Consider the following 19,247-nt stretch of genomic DNA (forward strand, 5'->3'; position numbering starts at 1 on the left):
GCAGCAAGCATGAATATGTAGGCAGTTGGCTGAGTGAAAAATCTCTTGGGTGACAATATATAAAGATAGCACAATTGAGATCTTTCACACTTAAGAAAACATATAATTGAAATTTGAAGTGAAAAATAAAACTCATGTACATTTTGCTGTACATTTGTGTAATTGCATTTGGCTAAAGTTCTGATTTTTTTTAAAATTAGTAAAAAAGGCATGAATTATGTTATAGCCTGCTAATCTCACTCATAATGGACCAGATGTTTATAAATTCTGATTTGGTTTGCTACCTGATTGCTGTCTAAAAATTTTTTTGCTTAGTTTTTAATTATCTTTTTATTTTTTAAAGTGGTTTACAACCAAGATATGATGGAGTTAAGTAAAACAAGAAATTTTATAAAATGTTAAAACCTCTGCAGATATTTCTGTCCTCGTTTTCTTTTAAAAGAAGAATGTTTTAATATAATCATATTGTTTCTTAAGTGTACTTATGAATGAATTATGAGGTGTCTTTTTCACATTCTGAAGTGTGACAAATCTGTAAAGTGTCCTCTCACAGCCTAGAATGTTCACAAGGCACCTTATAATTCAATTATAAGTACCCTCCAGGAACCGTATAATTACATATTCTTAGTAATATTCTCATCAATAGCAGTCAGATTTTCCTGGGAGTAAAAAGCTAATCCAGTGACCATCTGATAGTGATATTCAATTCTTTTCTTAGTTAAAAGGAACTTTTTTGAGCCTTAGGGAATAAATTCTGATGGTTAGACCACTCAACTAAGGAATGAACAGCTCCATTTCTGACTTTTGGCTATTCTTATAATTCATTGTTTAACTTTAATCTCTTCATGATTATGAAAATCCCATTTATGAAGTTCTTTTAGATTTTATATGAGAGGAATTAAAGAGGCATCCAGTGGCAAAGACCCTTTCCCATTTAAAATGAATGTGGTCATCCATATTGGGATCAATGCTGGGAACTTGATTCCAAAATTATCAAGTTCTATTTGTCTCATTAATGTCCCCAATTGAATTCTTTAGGAAAATCTCTAAAACAAAACACAGATATGGCTCAAGTCTAGGATCTAGCCCAAATACAAGTAATGGGGTATACTCCCATGAAGTTACTCAGTGGACAATATGAGTATCAGGTCTGGGATAAGTTTATTTCCTTCACCATGAAACCTGCATAGCATTTAGATAACACTTTAAGTTTTGCAGAGCTCTTAGTAAACAATATTTTAGTTTATCTTCACAACAACCCTGGGAGGGAGGTGCTATTATTATCCCAATTTTCCAAGTAAGGCATATGAATTTGATAGACCTTAAATGATGTGCTCAAAATCAGACAACTAGTAAATACCTAAAGAAAGATTTAAGCTCAGGTCTTCCAGATTACAAAGTGGCACTTTAATCATGTACTACCCAGCTTCACATAGCATGCAAAGGACTAAAAAAGGTTCATATAAAAAACATTTTAAAATACACATTCCTGTAACCAATTACATTGTTACTCTGTCAATAGAGTTATAAATATATTCTGAGGGATGAATGAAAAGATATTTCCCATTCAAGACCTATGCTGTCCAAGCAAGTATCAGTAATTAACATTAAGGATAGGCAAGGTTCAGATTTTCTACCCAGCTTTAACATGGCTTTAGTCTTTAGGAATAGTCTTCCTGATGATCTTCTCTAAGAAGCCTGATGCTTCACTCTAAAACTCATTATGCACAAAGTAATCCCCAAGGTCTAAAATACTTATATCCTCAAATCACTACTCACTGCCCTTTCCTCAAAAAAAGAAAACTAAAGACAGAAGAAGGAAGCCAGAACTAAAGTCTAGGGACTCCTGTCCCAGTCTTATCAGAGTAAGCAGAAGATTTTATATTTGATCTTAGGACTAATAGGGATCCATTATAGTTTAATGAGTCTGAGAGTTACATCGTTGGATTGATGCTTTATGAAAATCACTTTGGGGATAGTATAAGGAGACACTGTGGCAGGCAGACTAACCAACAGGCTATTGCAGTAATCCAGGCATGAGGCGATAAAGGTTTGGATCAGGATTTTTGAAGTAGAGAGATGTTGCAAAAATTAAATTGCTATGTCTTGGCAAAATAATGGATATTATAGGAGGAAAGTGGGAAAATAGGAGAAATCAAGGATTTCCCTAAATTGGGAGCCAGAGGGACTAGGAGTATGGTGGTTTCTATCCTCAGCAGTAACAGCAAAGTTTGGAAGTAGACAAAGTTTAGGAGAAAGTTAACAAATGCAGTTTTGGACATGTTTCAGATGTTTACAAGACATCCACTTTGAGATGACTGGACAGATTATTGCAGATGTGAAACCACAAATAAGCAGAGAAGCAAAGGCTGTACTGAAGAGATAGATTCCAGAATCCTCAACATAGAAATGATAAGAGCAATGGTGGTTCATGAGGTCGCTAAATGAAATAAGAGAGTGAAAAGAGAAGTGAGCCCAGTACAGAAACCTTGTGGGACACCCTTGGTTAGTGGGCATGACCTCGATGAGGATCTAGCAAAGGAGACTGAGAAGGGTCAGGGGTGAAACGGAAAAACAGGATGTCCCAAAAAACTAAAGAAAAAAGAATATCAGAGATAAAGAGATGGCCAACAGGTCAAAAGTTGTGGAGAAGTAAAAAAGAATGAGAACTGAGAAAAGACCTTTGCCTTTAACAATTAGATAATTGGTTATTTTGAAGAAACAGTTTTGGTTAAATGAAGATAGAAGGAGGATTGTAGTGAATTAAGAAGAAAAGGAGAGGATAGGAAATGGAGGTACCTATTGTAGATATCCTTCTAAAGAAACTTAGTCATAAAGGGCAAAAGAATGATAGGCTGATAGTAGAGATGGAAGGATCAAGTTATAGGTTTTTGAAGATGGGAAAGACACAGGCATATTTTTGGCCATAGGGACCCATTGGGAGGGATTGAAAATAAGTGGTAGAATGGAGATAACAGAGGGAGTGATCTTAGTGGAGGGAATAGAATGGAATGGGATTGCTTGATTAACTAAAGGGTTAAGTATAAGGACAGCTCATCATGGGTGGTAGTAGTGAAGGAATATGTAGTGGCAGAAAGCATCTGCATGCTATGAGATAAGTAAGGGAGAAGAGAGAGCTCTTGATTAATGTACCTAAAATTTCCTGTAAAATATAAGGGAAGTTTCTCAGCTGAGAGAGTAGGGGGAGGAGAAGCCATGGTAGGTTTGAAGAGGTTAGCAAAAGTTTAGAAGAGCTGTGGGTGAAGAGAAGGATAGGGACTTGATAAGGGTAGTATAGTAGGATTGCCTACCTGCCATGAGGGCCCGACTGAGTTTGTATAATCTAAATTTGTAGTGGACCTGGTCTGAAAGATTGTGTGATTTTCTCTACTTTTGTTCTATAGCACATGTGTAGGGTGAATGGTGACAGTGATGCTAGGATAAAGTTTGGTAGAGAAAAATCAAACATATAAGTGGGCTATAGACTCAGGGTAGAGTTGAACTGGTTCACAAAGAGGTCAAGATGGGGAAAGAGGAAAATGTGGGTTGTACAGGAATGATGGCCTGGGAGAGAACCGAGGAGTTGAGGGATTTGGAGATCACAGTATGGAGGAATAAGATTAATATGGGAAGACAGAGGAGTCAATAGATTATTCTCAGATGAGAGGATTTCAGAGTTCTTGAACAGGGATGTTCATTTTTGGTTAAGATCAAGGTGTGAATGTCTAGTAGAATTACTGCTAAGTCAAAGGGTATGCTCAATTTACAATTCCAAATTGCTTCCCAGAATGTTTGGATTATTGTGACCCTCCATCCATAGTAACACAAATATTTTTTCCCTTCTTTTTTTGGTACCTCTTCTTTACTTCTATAAAAAAATCTTATCTTATAAAATAGATAAAATAACAGATAAATTAATAGATAATTATAAATCAATAAAATGAATGGGGCAACTAGGTGGCACAGTGGATAGAGTACCAGGCATAAAGTCAGTAAAGACCTGGGTTAAAATACCAGCTTCAGATACTTACTAAGCTGTATGCTTCTGGGCAAGTCACTTAACCTTGTTTGCCTCAGTTTCCTCATCTATAAAATAAACTGGAGAAAGAAATGACAAACCACTATAGAATCTCTGCTGAGAAAATCCCAAATGGGGACACAAAGAGTTAGATAGGACTGAAACAAATACACAACAAATCCAATGAATAAATAGGGCTAAGTGATCAGCGGATATCAGTATTATAGTTTCTTTTCAGAACTTTTTTTCTCAAATTAAAAAAACTTTGAAATTAGTACCTTAGGGGGCAGCTGGGTAGCTCAGTGGATTGAGAGTCAGATGGGAGGTCCTAGGTTCAAATTTGACCTCAGACACTTCCTAGCTGTGTGACCCTGGGCATGTCACTTGACCCCCATTGCCTACCTTTACCACTCTTCTACCTTGGAGCCAATACACACTATTGACTCTAAGACTGAATGTAAGGGTTTAAAAAAAAAGAAATTAGTACCTTATAATTTTTGGGAGATGTATATATATCTCCCAAAAATTATAAATATATATATATAAAGAAATAGAAAAAAATAATAAACATGAAAAATGGAATTGAGTGAAGATTTTATTAATTTAATTTTTAGTCAATGAAGTATTTGATGTTTCCTTGATATTGGACAAATAATAGAATGATAATTCATTAATATTTATAGTCAGTCAGATAATTATGACACCCAAAGTATAATTATGAGATTTATTATTTTCCCTTTTTTATTAGCAGGGTTTGCTGGAAAAAGAAAATTAATTTTGAATTGAAAATACTAGTAAAAATAGCTTCAGGGGAAAATAATTTTCTGTCCTGATTTTCTAATAGACATGTATCATTATAAAGCACCCAGGAAAGGAAATTCTTGTCATGAGAAAGTAAAGAAGAATGTAAAAAAGTATGAAATTAATTCTTTTTGCAAAATTATAATTGAGTATAACTCAAAACTATAAACCTCAGATCATGCTCTGAAAACTTTTCCCAAACTTCCAGAAAAAAATGTCTTTTCATTTTATATCACAATTTGGTACAATTAATCAGTCAGTTTCAACTGGTATCACTTACTATAGAATCATGAACTTATTCAATGTTAGACCTGAAAATGATCTTTAGAAAATATTTTGATTATACATATATATATATGTATATATATATCACTGTAATTGTTTTCCATTGTTAACTCTGTGCATTTCATTTTATACATTGAAAGCATTATTCTGAGAAATAATCCATAAAATTCACCAGAGTGCCAAAGAGGCCTGTGACACAAAGAGGAATAAGAACTCTTGATTCTTATACCATTATTTTATATAAAAGGAAACCGTAACCCAAAATGGTTTGGATTTGCCCAGGCACAGGGTTTTTTGATAGTTTTCACAATAAAGTCTCCTGACTATAAGATTTTGGTAAAAATAGACAAATTCCCCAGAACCCCTCCTACCCTCAACTTTGTTCTGTACTCTGGAGATGGCCCCTTCTCCTGCCTAAAGTCCTGGACCTTCCAGTTCTTTGGCATTCCCTCTTAGGAATATTTAGAATCTTCTCTGATGGAAACTTCCATGCCCCATTCATCACTGTCAAATGATACCCCGCTGCTTGTGATGTCACAAGGGGGGGAACCTATCAGGAATTCCTTGAGTGAGACCTCACCCTCCCTCTGAAACACTTGATCCACTCTCTTCTACACAACTACAAGATCTTGTTGCAGAAGATACCCCAGTTATTTCAAACATAATAACTGGATGAGGGACTGAAAACAACCTAACTGGGGTGTGAGGAACCAGGGTGCATCTCTCCTGGATCATAGACCCTCCTCTTCAGGGCCTGGAGATCTAGTGGACCCAAGGCCTGGACCTTATGCACATTTTCCCTTCTAGGGATATGGCTGAATCCTTTTCTCTCAGGTGGCAGTGATAATCCTGGGATTCCTTTCTCCTCACATCTTTCCCCTCCTTACCTTGCCATTTCTTTTGTTCCCTTCACCCCTAATTTTCAAGCTTCCCTTGTGTATCATGAAATGTTCCCCTAATAAAAAGTCTATTGCTTTTAGCATTATCTCTTGCTTTGCATGAAGACTATACAAAAAGAAAACCTCCTTTATGGGATAATTCAGTAGATATATAATGAAATACTAAAATAATTATGATGACTATAACATGATTTAAGTGAAAGTGCCTTGATCAAATGACAATTCCTCAGTGACAGCTGACTCTGGTACCTCCTCCTTAGAATCCCTGCCATATTATATTATTTATGCCACTATTAGTGTATGTTTACATCCTACAGCAAGCATGTCCTTCAACATACATGTTATTAAGTGCCTACTATGTGCAAGGCACTGTGATGGATTCTCCAAACTCTAAACAAAGATTTCCTCAAGAAGTTTACAATCTACTTTGTATTATATCCAGAGCCTCCCATACTAAAATTATAATAAATAAGCAATTTTATAGTACTTTAAGGTTTGTGAGGTGCTTTACAAGTATTTCATTTGATCTTCAAAACATTCCTGTGAGGCAACTGCAATTATTATCCCCACTTTACAGATGAGGAAACTGAGATAGGCAGAGTTGAAATTACTTGAGTAGTTCACATAAATAAGTGTCTGAATCTCGATTTGCCTTCAAATCTTACTGATTACATATTGTCCCACCTACCTGTCTCTAAATCACATAAACTCCACGATCTATTAGATTTAATCTCATTCTTCTTTGTATTTTGAAAAGTGTATAGAACATAATCTTGAATATATTAAGTTCTCAACCAGCGTTATTGATTGGTACATGAATGTGTGAATTTTCTGACTTTCTGAGCTGTCTTATACCGTAATAGATTGCATTTTGTGAATTTATGATCCTAAAGCTCCAATTTCAATTTTTGTACTGTAAACTAACACATTGCTCATATTCATTTCATATATTACTATTCTCTAGCCATTCTTGGTTATTCTGTAACTTTTCCACCTCCTGAACATGTAACGGCTATCCAGGCTTCCACACACTTAACTGATTTAGAGTTTAAATTCTGTGTTCATCAGCAATTAGATGCTGACTTATTTCAAAAACAATATTTATAGAGCACCATTCAGAAATTTAAAACCCCATCACATTTACTTCAGAATCAAAGGACCATAGTTTGAAATCTGGCTTTAACCTTTGTAATAAGTGATATGGGCAAGTATAAATCCTTGTGGACCTCGGTTTCCTCAATTGTAAAATGAGAGAGTTGGACTAACTGGCTCTAAAGGTACTTCAAACTCAAAATCTATAATTCTCTGATACTACAAATTTCTTTGAGTGAAAATGAGATTACAATGCTTTGACTATACAAACATAATTTTATCTATGTATTTCTTTTAGAATTGATAATATTTATCTTTGAAGTAATAAAAAATTCTCAGTCAATTCTGCTGGATAGCAATGTGATATAAAGTAAAAGTAAAAAAGTGTACTTCTGGAAGCTAAATTTGTAATGTAAATTTATTTTTTTAATTCTCAGTGATCATAAGACTTAAAGGATATAATGATGAGAAGCAAAAGAATCACTTAAAATATTTCAAAAAATATATTATGTCTTCACCTATTATTTATGTGTAACAAAAGACAATGATTTTTTCTTTTAAAAACACTCATTTATTCACATGTAACTGCCCTGAAATCTGTACTGTAAGGACAAAAAAAGGTCACCAATCCTTCCAACTCCTAGTTCTTTGTCAAAAATGGACACAGTTAATGAGGTTTGTTTGGTACAGCACAAATTCTCAGACACAGATAGAGATCCTTTCAATGGAAACAAATTTGTTTGGCTTTACCAGGTTACTTAGCTATTAATAATAGCCTTGAGATGCAGGTCATAAAGGTCATTGTACCAGCTTGCCAACACAATCTAAATGTGCAGCTAGTTCAGTTCTCCAGGCTTGGAGGCCCCTAAAACACTATGCATAAAGCAAAACAGGCTATTTTCCAACTCCTTTTTTCATATTAATAAGCAATTTTCAAGAGAAGGGTGGCAAAATGGGGGCCATGCCACTCCAAGTAATTCATTTATTTTGCAATTTAATCTTACGTTGAAAAAAAATTACACTGCTACAAAAGCATAGCATGGTGATTTTTAAACGTCAGTATGTTTCATAAGTAACCTTGTATGAAATATTGTATTAGTACCCTTTAACAGTAAACTGTAAAAAAAAAAAATTCCACAGATTGAAATAGATGTATATGTCTTTTTCTTACTTGAATTCTACCCCCCAACTTCATTCTCTTTCCCCCTACCACCTTTGTGGCAAAGCATGGATGGTTTACCTAAAATATGCTTATTTACTATTGTATCTATGTTTTTGTATGTGCATTTAAAAGTATATTCTAAAACAAATCCTGAAAAGATACTGTGATCTGGGAAAAAATATTAAGTAATTTTCCAAACCATTTTTTAGCAAATTTGATTCAGGTATTCTATTTAAACTTCAACAAATATTTATGGAGGGCTGACTAATTCAGATAGTTGCTGGAGAAATACACAGATAACATAAAACACTGACCTTGCCTTCTTGGAGCTCACAATTCTAAATATTCAAAACACTTGGAATTATGTCAAAATACAAGCCTTACTATGTTTATTGATCCCTACTTGATATATGTATGCATGAATATATATACTTGTCAGAGAGACACGTAAATCTTTTTCATTATTTTAATTTCATTGAACATATGAGAAAGACGGGAAATGTTTCATTTAGTATAACATTTATTCTGTCTGTACACATCAGTGAACTAAGTGTCAGTCTTTTGTATGCAGGCTAATGTAGGATGTCTGTTTCTTATTGATATTATTATAAATGCTAATTGAGATTAAGTTGCAATAAATTATGTGTACAAAAGACAGATGCACAATTTTGAAATTGGCACTGCATGTGGAAATAATGATTGGAGATGCCTCAGTATTACAATCAAGACTTCAGAATTTTAGTAGCTTAACTAACTCTTTTAGAACAGTTAAACTCACTGTTGCTTAATCATCTCAGGCAAGCTCTATTTTCATAGTTTTCGTTGCATTTAAAATGTCTATTTCTTAACTTCACCGAGTAAATTACCTTTCTCCAGAGTTGTGAGTACTTTAAAAACGGTTCAGCCCATTGCAAACGTGCCTTTATTTCTACACCTAAAGGGTCCTAAAAGAAATTAACATTTGGTTGACTGTAAATAACGGAATTGTTTTGACGCAGGGAAGCCCTGGAGGAATTTGCTGAGATGAAGGGGCGAGAAAAGAAGAAGGCTGACTTAGAGAGGGAAGAAAAGAGAAAGCAGAACCAAGCTCGAAAGACCCATTACCTTCTCAGCACAAAGCAGGTCTGTATACCTGTCCCTGGCAGCTTGTGTGAGCTACTTGAGCCTGGAGTCTGACAGAGATAAACTAGCAGGCTGAATGGGACATGACTTGTTGGAAAGATATCTCAAAGACACTACTTCGAGTTCAATTTCAGGCTTTTCTTTAGGCAAGAGCAGGCACCATGACTATTCTGTGACAGCAGCTTCACAGAGGCAGGAGCCGGCGCTAGCAGAAAGCGGCCAAGTCAGCACTTTGATCTGCCACTGTGATAGCACAACACAAAGGGCATCACCTCACTTTCAAAACTCATTTTGACTGTTTTATTGTTGGGTTGTTGAACTTGTGGAGAACTAACTAGTTCTTAAGCAGAAGACGCTTTCATTTTCTCTCTCTTAATTGAGCTGTGGCAGAATCGGAGTCTCTACCTTTTCATTGTTTCCAAATCCCTTTTATGGAAGGTTTTAGCTAAAGCCTTTTGCAGATCTATTTGCTCCAGCCATGTTTTTCCTCTGTTTTCAGTTATTTGGCCCGCAGATTTTGCATACTTGCGAATCTCCTTTGCCTTTGGGGAAAATTCTGAAACGCTTCAGTCTTAGCTTTTTTAGTAAAAACAATCTATTATTTTGTAAGTGGGATAGGTGTACCAAGATTTTACTGGTGTAGGGAACAGCTAGTGTGAAAACTCCCTCACTCCCCACGGTGATATGCTGAAGATCTACTCATCTATAACAGATAGTCTTAGAGAGTTGTTTGGGGAGCTAAAAGATTAAAAGTGTTGCCAGTGCTCACCCAATCAGCTAGTATGTGTTGAAGGCAGAACACAGGTTGTCCCGAATCTGGAGCCAGCCTTCAATCTACCACATATTTCTTCTTAATATTTTACACAAAAGCTTAAAGAATCTGAGTTTTTAACAACCAAGAATGTTCAAGGTAAATTGTGGTTTAATGAATTGAACATTTAAAAGGAAAGTAAGAATTCACATATTATTGATCATTAAAATGTTAGTGCTCCTGATCTGCCTTAAAGATTTCAGAATAATAGAATCACATAATATTGAATTTGGAAGAGACTGGAAAGATTATTTAGTACAACCCATACCTGAACCAGAATCCGTCTATAATAGATTGTAGAAAGATACATCTAACCTTCCTTTTTTGAAAAATAGATTTCTTTTAGTGCCTTTTTTATATCATCTAGAATTTTCCTCAGCATCCTTTTCTTGCCATTCATCACTAATTTAAAAAGAAAGAGAATAAAACATTAAATGAAGACAATATGTTGAAGGGAACAACTAATGTTTTATATAATATTTCTTACATGTGAGACCTCCTTTCCCCCCATCTCTCCAGGGCAGGATGTAGGACTCTTCTTTAGAATGGACTAATTTTGTTCTTCATAATTTTGCAACATTGATTTTGGACTATTTTATGGTTGTCATTCTTTCCATTTACATTGTTTTAAATATTGTGGTCTTCTGGTCTGACTATTTCACTTTTCGTCAGTTCATTTGAGGCTTTTCACACTTTTCTGTATTTATCATGTTCATTATTTCTTACAGCACAATAATGTTCCATCACACCAGTCAATTTGTTTATCCATTCTCCAACTGATGGGCATCTACTTTATTTCCACTTCTTTGCTATGATAAAAACTGCTGCTATAACTATTTTGGCATATGGAGCTTTTATAACTTCTTTGGGGTATAGATACCAAACAGTGGAATCTATGGGTCAAAAGTTATGCATGTTTTCACTACTTTATGACCATAATTCTGAATAATTTTCCACAGTGGTTGTAATAATTTACAATTGTTCCAATAATACTTTAGTACGCTTGTCTTTCCACAACCCTGCTAGTATTTACTATTCCCATCTTTTGTCATCATTCAGACTGTTAACTAATAAAGTAGAAATGTTATCTCCTGAGATAGTACATCCCCTGAAGTAGCTCTTAGAGAACTAATTCTTACTCCTACAAGTTTTTAGGACCCAGAAGAATCAATTTAATTCCTGTTTTACATGGTATACCCTTGGTATTCCAAAAAACAACAACAACAACAACAACAAACTATCATGTTCTTACTAAATATTCTCATTATTGGGTCAAAAATCCTCAGTTCTTCAAACTAGTGCTCATATAGAATGATTTTAATGTTCTTTGCCATCCAGACTATCCTTATCCTTCTCTGTACACATCAAACTTTTCCTAAAAGTACTCCAAAACTGGAGTGACACAGTGGTTAGAGAACTGGCCTTGGAGTCAGGAGGACCTGAGTTAAAATCTAGCTGACAGTTATTTATGTCTGTGTAGCAATGTGGGCAAGTCACTTAAATGCTGGCTACCTCAGTTTCCTCATATCTAAAAAATGAGCTTGAGAAGGAAATGCAAAAAAGAGTTGGACACAACTATCAACAATAACAACTCTAAAAATGGAATGATATGATAAAGACAACATGACCTCCACACAAGCATAATGTGCAAATTTTTGAAGTATTCCATATAATCTGGCTCAATTCCTACCTCCCACAAAAGACCTTTCCTGAGTTCCCTCCATTTCCCTTCTACCTCAAACCAATAGTAGTGTCTTCCTTTTGAGATTATTTTCAACTTGTCCCATATATATATACATATATATGTATATATATGTGTGTGTGTGTGTGTGTGTATATATGTATGTATGTATTTTTTGCCTACATAGATTTTACATGCCTTATTCATTAAAATACAGGGTTTTTGAGGTCCAGGACTACTGTTTTTGTCCCCCCACCTTTTTGTACTTAGCACTAATGCTTAGCACAGTGCCTAGCATTTGACAACACTTAATAAATACTTATTGACTTGATGCAAGCTTATTAGATCCAATTTAATGAACATTAAATGCCTTCTATGTACATAGGATAAGCTGGGTGGTGGGGAAGACAAAAACAAATATTGAACAGTTCTTCCTTAGAAGTACTATACTCATTTTTAAAAATCAGAAGACAATAATACTGATACTAGATTTTAAAATTTATTTCACTCTATTTTTTGTATTAATTAATATCACAGGTGAAATATTTAGAACTTCAAAGGACCTAAAAATTACACCAACCTTCTTGTTTACAGATGAGCAAGCAGACTTAATTGCGCAAATTACTTACTAAAGGTAATATAGGTAATACATAGAAAATCTGAGACTCAAACCCAAATCCTAAGACTCCAAATTTAGTTCTCTTTTAATGAAACATTTTCAAAAGTCTATATTTCTTATTACTAGTATTGTCTTTCCTTGTGCATATAACACTAACATTAATAGATGTTGCCACAAATAAATAACCAATATTTCAATGAGTGAATTAATAGATCCCTTAGGGCTTTATTAATTAAAAAGTTAAAGTAATATTGAAATACTTTTTACATCTATTTCAATGAGACAACTGAACATACTAACATATTTGCATAAATAATCAATCATTTACTAGTAATAATAAGGCTAATTTGTTGCTACAGACTTAATACAATTAGTCAATTATATTTCTTAGAAAATACTGCTTGTTATGCACCTCCTCACCTGTTAAAAACATGACTGAATTTAATTCCATTATTAAATGAGCACATGAAGAACTTTAGTCCCTGTAAATGTTTTCTGAAAAGAAATCATTTTTACTTGAATAAAATTAGGTCACATTCAAACTCTATACCATTCTGGATTTTTAAACTTTAATTTTTTCTGTCAATTTAAATAATGATTGAATATAAAATTTTAAGAAATACTGCCTGCCAAAGGATGTTTGCAGAAAATCTCATTTGCAGGTTTCCCTTGATATATTTGTTTTTTTAAAGCTATACTTTGATTTTCATGCCTGTGTTCTTGGGTAATAAATTATGTTATCTGCTCCACCTACTGGTAACAATATGCAAAGAAGCTTATTGTTAGCTTCATTAAAAAAAAACCCCAAACAAAAATCACTACCACTAAAATGGTGTCAGATTTTTAGAGAAAAAAATTTAGCTTAGGAAAACTAAAGACCTAGACTAAAATATCTTCCATGATTTAACTGTTATCTGCAGTGCTTTCAGAGGTAGGGGATCTTGCATGGGATAGCCCAAAATAATAATTACTTTATTGTTGAAAAGAATAACCTATTTGGTCTCTTTCTTTTTTTCAACATGATAGTATATAATATAAACAAATAAACAGTACATTATGTTGTATGATATTTATAGTACAAGATGTATTAATTTGGCACATGGATTTTAATATAAATTGTATATGTGCATTTATACATTAAAATAAAATTTGTAAATCAGTAGATATTTAACATGAAAATGATCATCTAAAATTTTGGACACTTTTACTATCATATTTTGAGATATTTATTATTTTAATGAATAATGAAGAATTCTCATAGAATCACATAATATTAAACTGGAAGGAATTATTAGAGATTTTGTATACCATCTCACTTATTTTGTAGATAAAGAAACTAAGTTTTAGTTACCTTATAGATACTAGAGTAACTTTTTTTACATGTCCCTGATTTGCCAAGAATGGAACCTTTCAATTTTCTTAATTTGTATGAAACTTTTATTATTTCAGTTAAGAAAAAAATGTTTTGGATGGTTCTAGTAAATGAAAATAACCCACTAGTTTTCTAATTTAAATTATATATTTTTTATTTTTGTAAAGGAAAACAATTCTGGAATTCAAAAATTAGGCTTTTATATGTTATGATGATAAAGGAGTTTCAACTGATTGTTTGGTCTTTTATTTTATTTTTTTAACCCTTACCTTCTGTCTTGAAGTCAATACTGTGTATTGGCTCCAAGGCAGAAGAGTGGTAAGGGTGGGGCAATGGGGGTCAAGTGATTTGCCCAGGGTCACACAGCTGGGAAGTGTCTCAGGTCAGATTTGAACCTAGGACCTCCCGTCTCTAGGCCTGACTCTCAATCCACTGAGCTACCCAGCTGCCCCCTGTTTGGTCTTTTATGCTTAACAACATGATCATTAAACCAGATCTTGCATAGAAATGAACTAGTTATTTAATGTAATTTAGTAAATTACTTGATTTATTCAGATCTCTAAGTTTAGCTCTTTCCCCTGAGATATGAAAAATAGTTGGCATATATAGTAAACTGGCCATGTGACCATCTAAAGTAAATAGAATGTTGGGTTTAGAATCTAATTAGGATTAGATCCTTAGTTTAAATCCTGCCTCATATTCTTATTCACTGTTTAACCATGGTCAAATCGCTTTCTCTGTCTGAATTTCTTACACTAAAAATTAATGATAAATAATACTACCTACCCTCCATGGTGGTTGTGACTTTCAAATCAGATGTATAAAAACCACATTGCCAAACTTATAGTGCTTTATAAATGTTATTATTATTGTACATCTTTTACTCAGTAGTTATTCAATAAATATGTGACAATTTTAAAACTTTTTCATTTTATATAAACATAGAGGAATATCTTCTTTTGACTTATCTACTAATTTCCAAAGTGTGTGTTTATACATCTATACATGCACACATGAATATGTACATATTTGGACACATAGTGACACAAAAAGAAACAATAAATGATATAATTTAGCATTTGGGATTTTTTAACCTACATTTTCTATTCCTATTTTTATGATGAATTTTAGGAGTAGTACAAGGATGAATCTTACCCTACTTCCTCATTTTATAGATCATTTTCAAATCAAAATGCCACCTTCTCAGTTCTTTTTGTTCTTTTGTCTCTGTTATGAGTTTGATTATACCCTCCTTCTTGAAATACTTCTTAAAAATTAATTTAATTCGAACACATCAAAGAATCCTCCAGAACACTCCAATTGAATTCCTTATAATTCCTGAAAACAGTTAAGTAAAACAATTTGCAATTATAAGTGATATTACATGCAACCTTACACTTTAGGTATAACATTTTTCTCCCCTGATTTCCACAGTGTTGACTAATACTGCAATCAACTTACTTCCACTTTCTCTGATTACTCTTCTTGTTTCCTTCTTTAGTTCTTCTTCTTACTTCCAAAACTGAGACATCTTTCACCTTTGCACTTGTCATACACTTTTTCCTGTGGGAAACAGATCACATCTCATGGCTTCAACAATCTCAAAAATGCTCTTGTGCCAAATACCACCATTAATGGTAGTAACTATTTCCCATTCTTCTTAAGTTTTAAACTTTGGAGTCATCTTTTATAGTCATCTTCTTCATTCTGTATATGCAATGAACAAATCCTGCTAATCCTTTCATTAAAATATCTGTCACAGACAATCTCCTATTCCTTCCTACTTCTATTTTTTTTTACTTTTTACTTTTAGATAAAATGGTTTGTCCTCCCTAACTCAACTATTAGGTTCAATCTCTTTCCCTATCCAACTGAATGGGCATTCCAATAAATGAATTCTCCCAAAATGCTAATTTCAGCATGTCGTACTCCTGCTTGAAAAACTTCCTACAATTTCCCATTATCTATTCAGTCCAAACTCCTTCATTGAGTAGTTTAGCTCCATCCTAATGAGTTCTGAGAAGCTAAAGTGCTCCATCCTCTATATATATTATAATCTGACAACTAAAAAGAGAGACCATAGAAATCATCTAATCTAACCTACTCTATTTATCTTGAGGACCAGAGGAGAGTGGATTTCATGAAAGTGCTACAAAAAAATGTTGGAAGGGCAGTGATGGTGGCAGCCATTGATCATGACAAGATTGCAAAGTAAACACATTTGAAGCCTACTAACCACCCTCCAAACAACCACAGAAGAACATGAATGCCTCAAAACAAATACTGGACCAGAACCAATAGAAGAAGGGGTGATGCAGTGCTCCAATTGAAAACAATGCCAAGAGATAGTAAGGAGGACTCTTTGAAGTACAGGAAGGGAGTGCTGAACAAGAGGTAGTAAGTAGTTGCCCAAGTAGCAGGAGAAAGAGAACAGCCTCAAAAGAGTAAGAGTAGAAACCAAGGCAATGCAGAACAAGTAGTAGTGAGGAATCCAGTAACAACAGAGGCTGGGCCCAGGCAGCAATAGAAGGAACTCAGCCCTATAAGGTCCAGTCTTGACACAATAGGGCAGAACTCAGTTCCACCCAGCTGAATTGAAGTGCTGCAAACCTCCATAAAGCAGGATAGCACTACCAAAATGAAAATGTGTAAAGCTTCAAAAGAAAATGTGAAAGGATGTCAAGTCTAAAATGAACACTTGAAAGAGGAGTTCCAAAAAAGAATAGAAAAACACAGAACAAGAAACAGGAGAAAAATTAGAAAATGATAGGAAAGATCAACTACTTAGAATAGAAACTTACTGAAAAGAAAGTTCCCTAAAAAGGAAAAGCAATACCTCAAACAGGAAAATAACTTCCTAAGAAAGGAAGTACAAAGCCTGAAAGAAGAATGCAAAAAAATAGAAGAAAACTTGAAATCTCTTACTGGAAAAACAACTGACCTAGAAATATAGATCTAGGAGAGATAAGCTAAGAATCATTGGATTGCCTAAAGGCCATGATAAAAAAAAACCTGGACATCATATTGCAAGACATTATCAGGGAAATTGCCCTGATATTCTTGAACAAGAGGAGAAACTAGAAATTGAAAGAATCCATCAGTTATCTACTGAAAGAAATCCCACATTTTAACATTTCAAGATTATTATAGCCAAATTCCAGAAATTCCAAGTCAGGGATAAAATACTGCAAGCAGCCAGAAAACAATTCAAATATTGTAGAACCACAATCAGGTTCCTAGAACCACAGGACCTAGACCTAGCAGCTTTTCAAAAAATCGAGGCCTAAGACCCAAAATCACCTACCCAGAAAAACTGAGGGTAATACCCCAGAGGAAGAAATGGATATTTAATGAAATAGAGGAATTCCAGGCATTCCTGATAAAACAGCCAGAACTGAAAAGAAAACTCAGTGATCAAATTTTACACTCAAAAACGCATGAAAAGTTCAATAGAAACAAATTTGAAGGCATTATTAAATGAAAATTTTCCCACTTCATAAATCTTCCTGCATGTCAGAGTAGACCAGCCTTCTTCTGTTTGCATACTTTGATGTTACTTCAATATGCAAATAGATTTATGATTTCATCAATGTTGCTGTTCTCTCCATATCAGATAAGAAACCATACCCTCTCATTCTGTGTGACTTTTATTCTTGTTCTTCCATAAATGTTCTAGGAGGGATATACACAATGTGCTAAGTACATTCCAGTAGATCACTTAACCTTGTATAAATACCTTTGGAGCAGATAGTCTGGCCAAAATTTATTCTCTGATTATAGAAGGTGGAGGGTGGACAGCTGTTATCTCCTTTCAGATCCTTCATTTTAAAATGGCACCAGGGGCCATCCCACCAAGCTGCACTCTTCTGGACTTAATCATGCCTCCATATCAGGTATCCCCCTTCTTTGATTTTCAGCTTCTTTTTATGTATTGTCTCTCCCAATAGACTTTCCTTGAGAGTAAAGTCTGCTTTTGACTTTTCTTTGTATGTCAAGCACATACTTAACTTAAGCACAGTGCCTGAAACTTAGAAGCTAGTTAATATTTATTGACCAACTGACTGCATAATGTGCTCAACTCATTTTCTAATTGTTCATCTCTCTGATGACATCCTTTAAAAATCTGCTGGTTCTCCTATGAAATTCTATATTAATACATTGCAGCCTAAAAAACCTTCCACATCCTATGTAGATTCTTTTAGGTTACTTGCAACTTTAACCTCTTAAAAATAATATTTTTCTCAATTACATGCAAAATATTTTTAACCTTCATTTAAAATTGAGCCATATTCTCCCCCTCCCACTTCCCTGAGACAGCAAGAAATCTGATATAGGTTTGTCATGTACAATAATGTAAAATATTTTTCTAATTAGCCATTTTATGGAAGAGTACTCAAACCAAAAAAATGAAAGTGAAATATAGTATGTTTTGGCCTGTATTCAGAATTTTAACATTTCAAAGACTGATTACAATATTCCATAACTTCCAGCCACTGAACATCTCTGGAAATTATGGCTCTTTAAAAGGTGATACTTTGTTAAAAAGCATTTTACATTAAAGAACACTGAGAAATTTATCAAATATAATCTAATTTTCTATCTTCTTGATTAATTTTGGACTTAAGTTTATTGTCTATCCATGATGGTTAGCCATAATATATATAATGAAAGACTAGTTTTATAGGTTGTTCATCCAATCACATATCAGAGGTTGGACACTAAGCATTCTTATAAATTTTTTTTTCCTGTGTATATCTAGGTTGGTGTAATTAGAATAGTTCATTTGCAAAGACAAACACATGGAGAAACTCACTATAGTACCTCTCTTTGTATTCTATGAAGGACATTATTCACGGCATATTTGATAACCTTATTTTATTTCTCACTCAAAACTAATAATCAGAAGCTTCATAGAACATAGTTATTTCTTTTTTTCATTTTCCAAAAACTCATGTGAATGTGACATATAGGTGTGTATATATATATATATATATATATATATATATATATATATATATATATATACACACACACACTCACACACACAAAATATTGGGGAAGAACCACTAAAGCAACATTTTGCTTTATTGGGCCATTTGCTTTTATAGAGGCAGCTAGGTGATGCAGTGTTCTTATCCACTAAATAGAACTGGAGAGAACACTGGGCATGGAATAACAGGAATAACATGAGTTCAAATCCAGCCTCAGACATTTGCTAGTAACATAATTCTAGATAAGTCAATTAACTTGTTTACCCTAGTTTCCTCAACTGTAAAATAAGGACAATAAAAGTATCTATCATACAGGATTGTTGTGAGGATTGAACCAGATGATAAAATGGCTGACATAGTACCTGGTATGCAGTAGCTGCTGTATAAATATCTG

At 34.0% G+C, this 19,247-nt stretch overlaps 1 protein-coding gene across 1 annotated transcript in view; it reads left to right on the top strand.

Moving 5' to 3' along the window:
- SPATA17 (spermatogenesis associated 17) overlaps positions 1-19,247 on the top strand; it is a 273,537-nt gene that overhangs the window by 171,651 nt on the left and 82,639 nt on the right. Inside the window, exon 6 of the mRNA XM_044674960.1 lies at positions 9,256-9,379. Within this exon, the coding sequence (XP_044530895.1) occupies positions 9,256-9,379 (124 nt within the window). The remainder of the gene's footprint in view (positions 1-9,255; positions 9,380-19,247) is intronic.

The sequence above is a fragment of the Gracilinanus agilis genome, chromosome 4 (assembly GCF_016433145.1).
Source record: "Gracilinanus agilis isolate LMUSP501 chromosome 4, AgileGrace, whole genome shotgun sequence".
NCBI lineage: Eukaryota > Metazoa > Chordata > Mammalia > Didelphimorphia > Didelphidae > Gracilinanus > Gracilinanus agilis.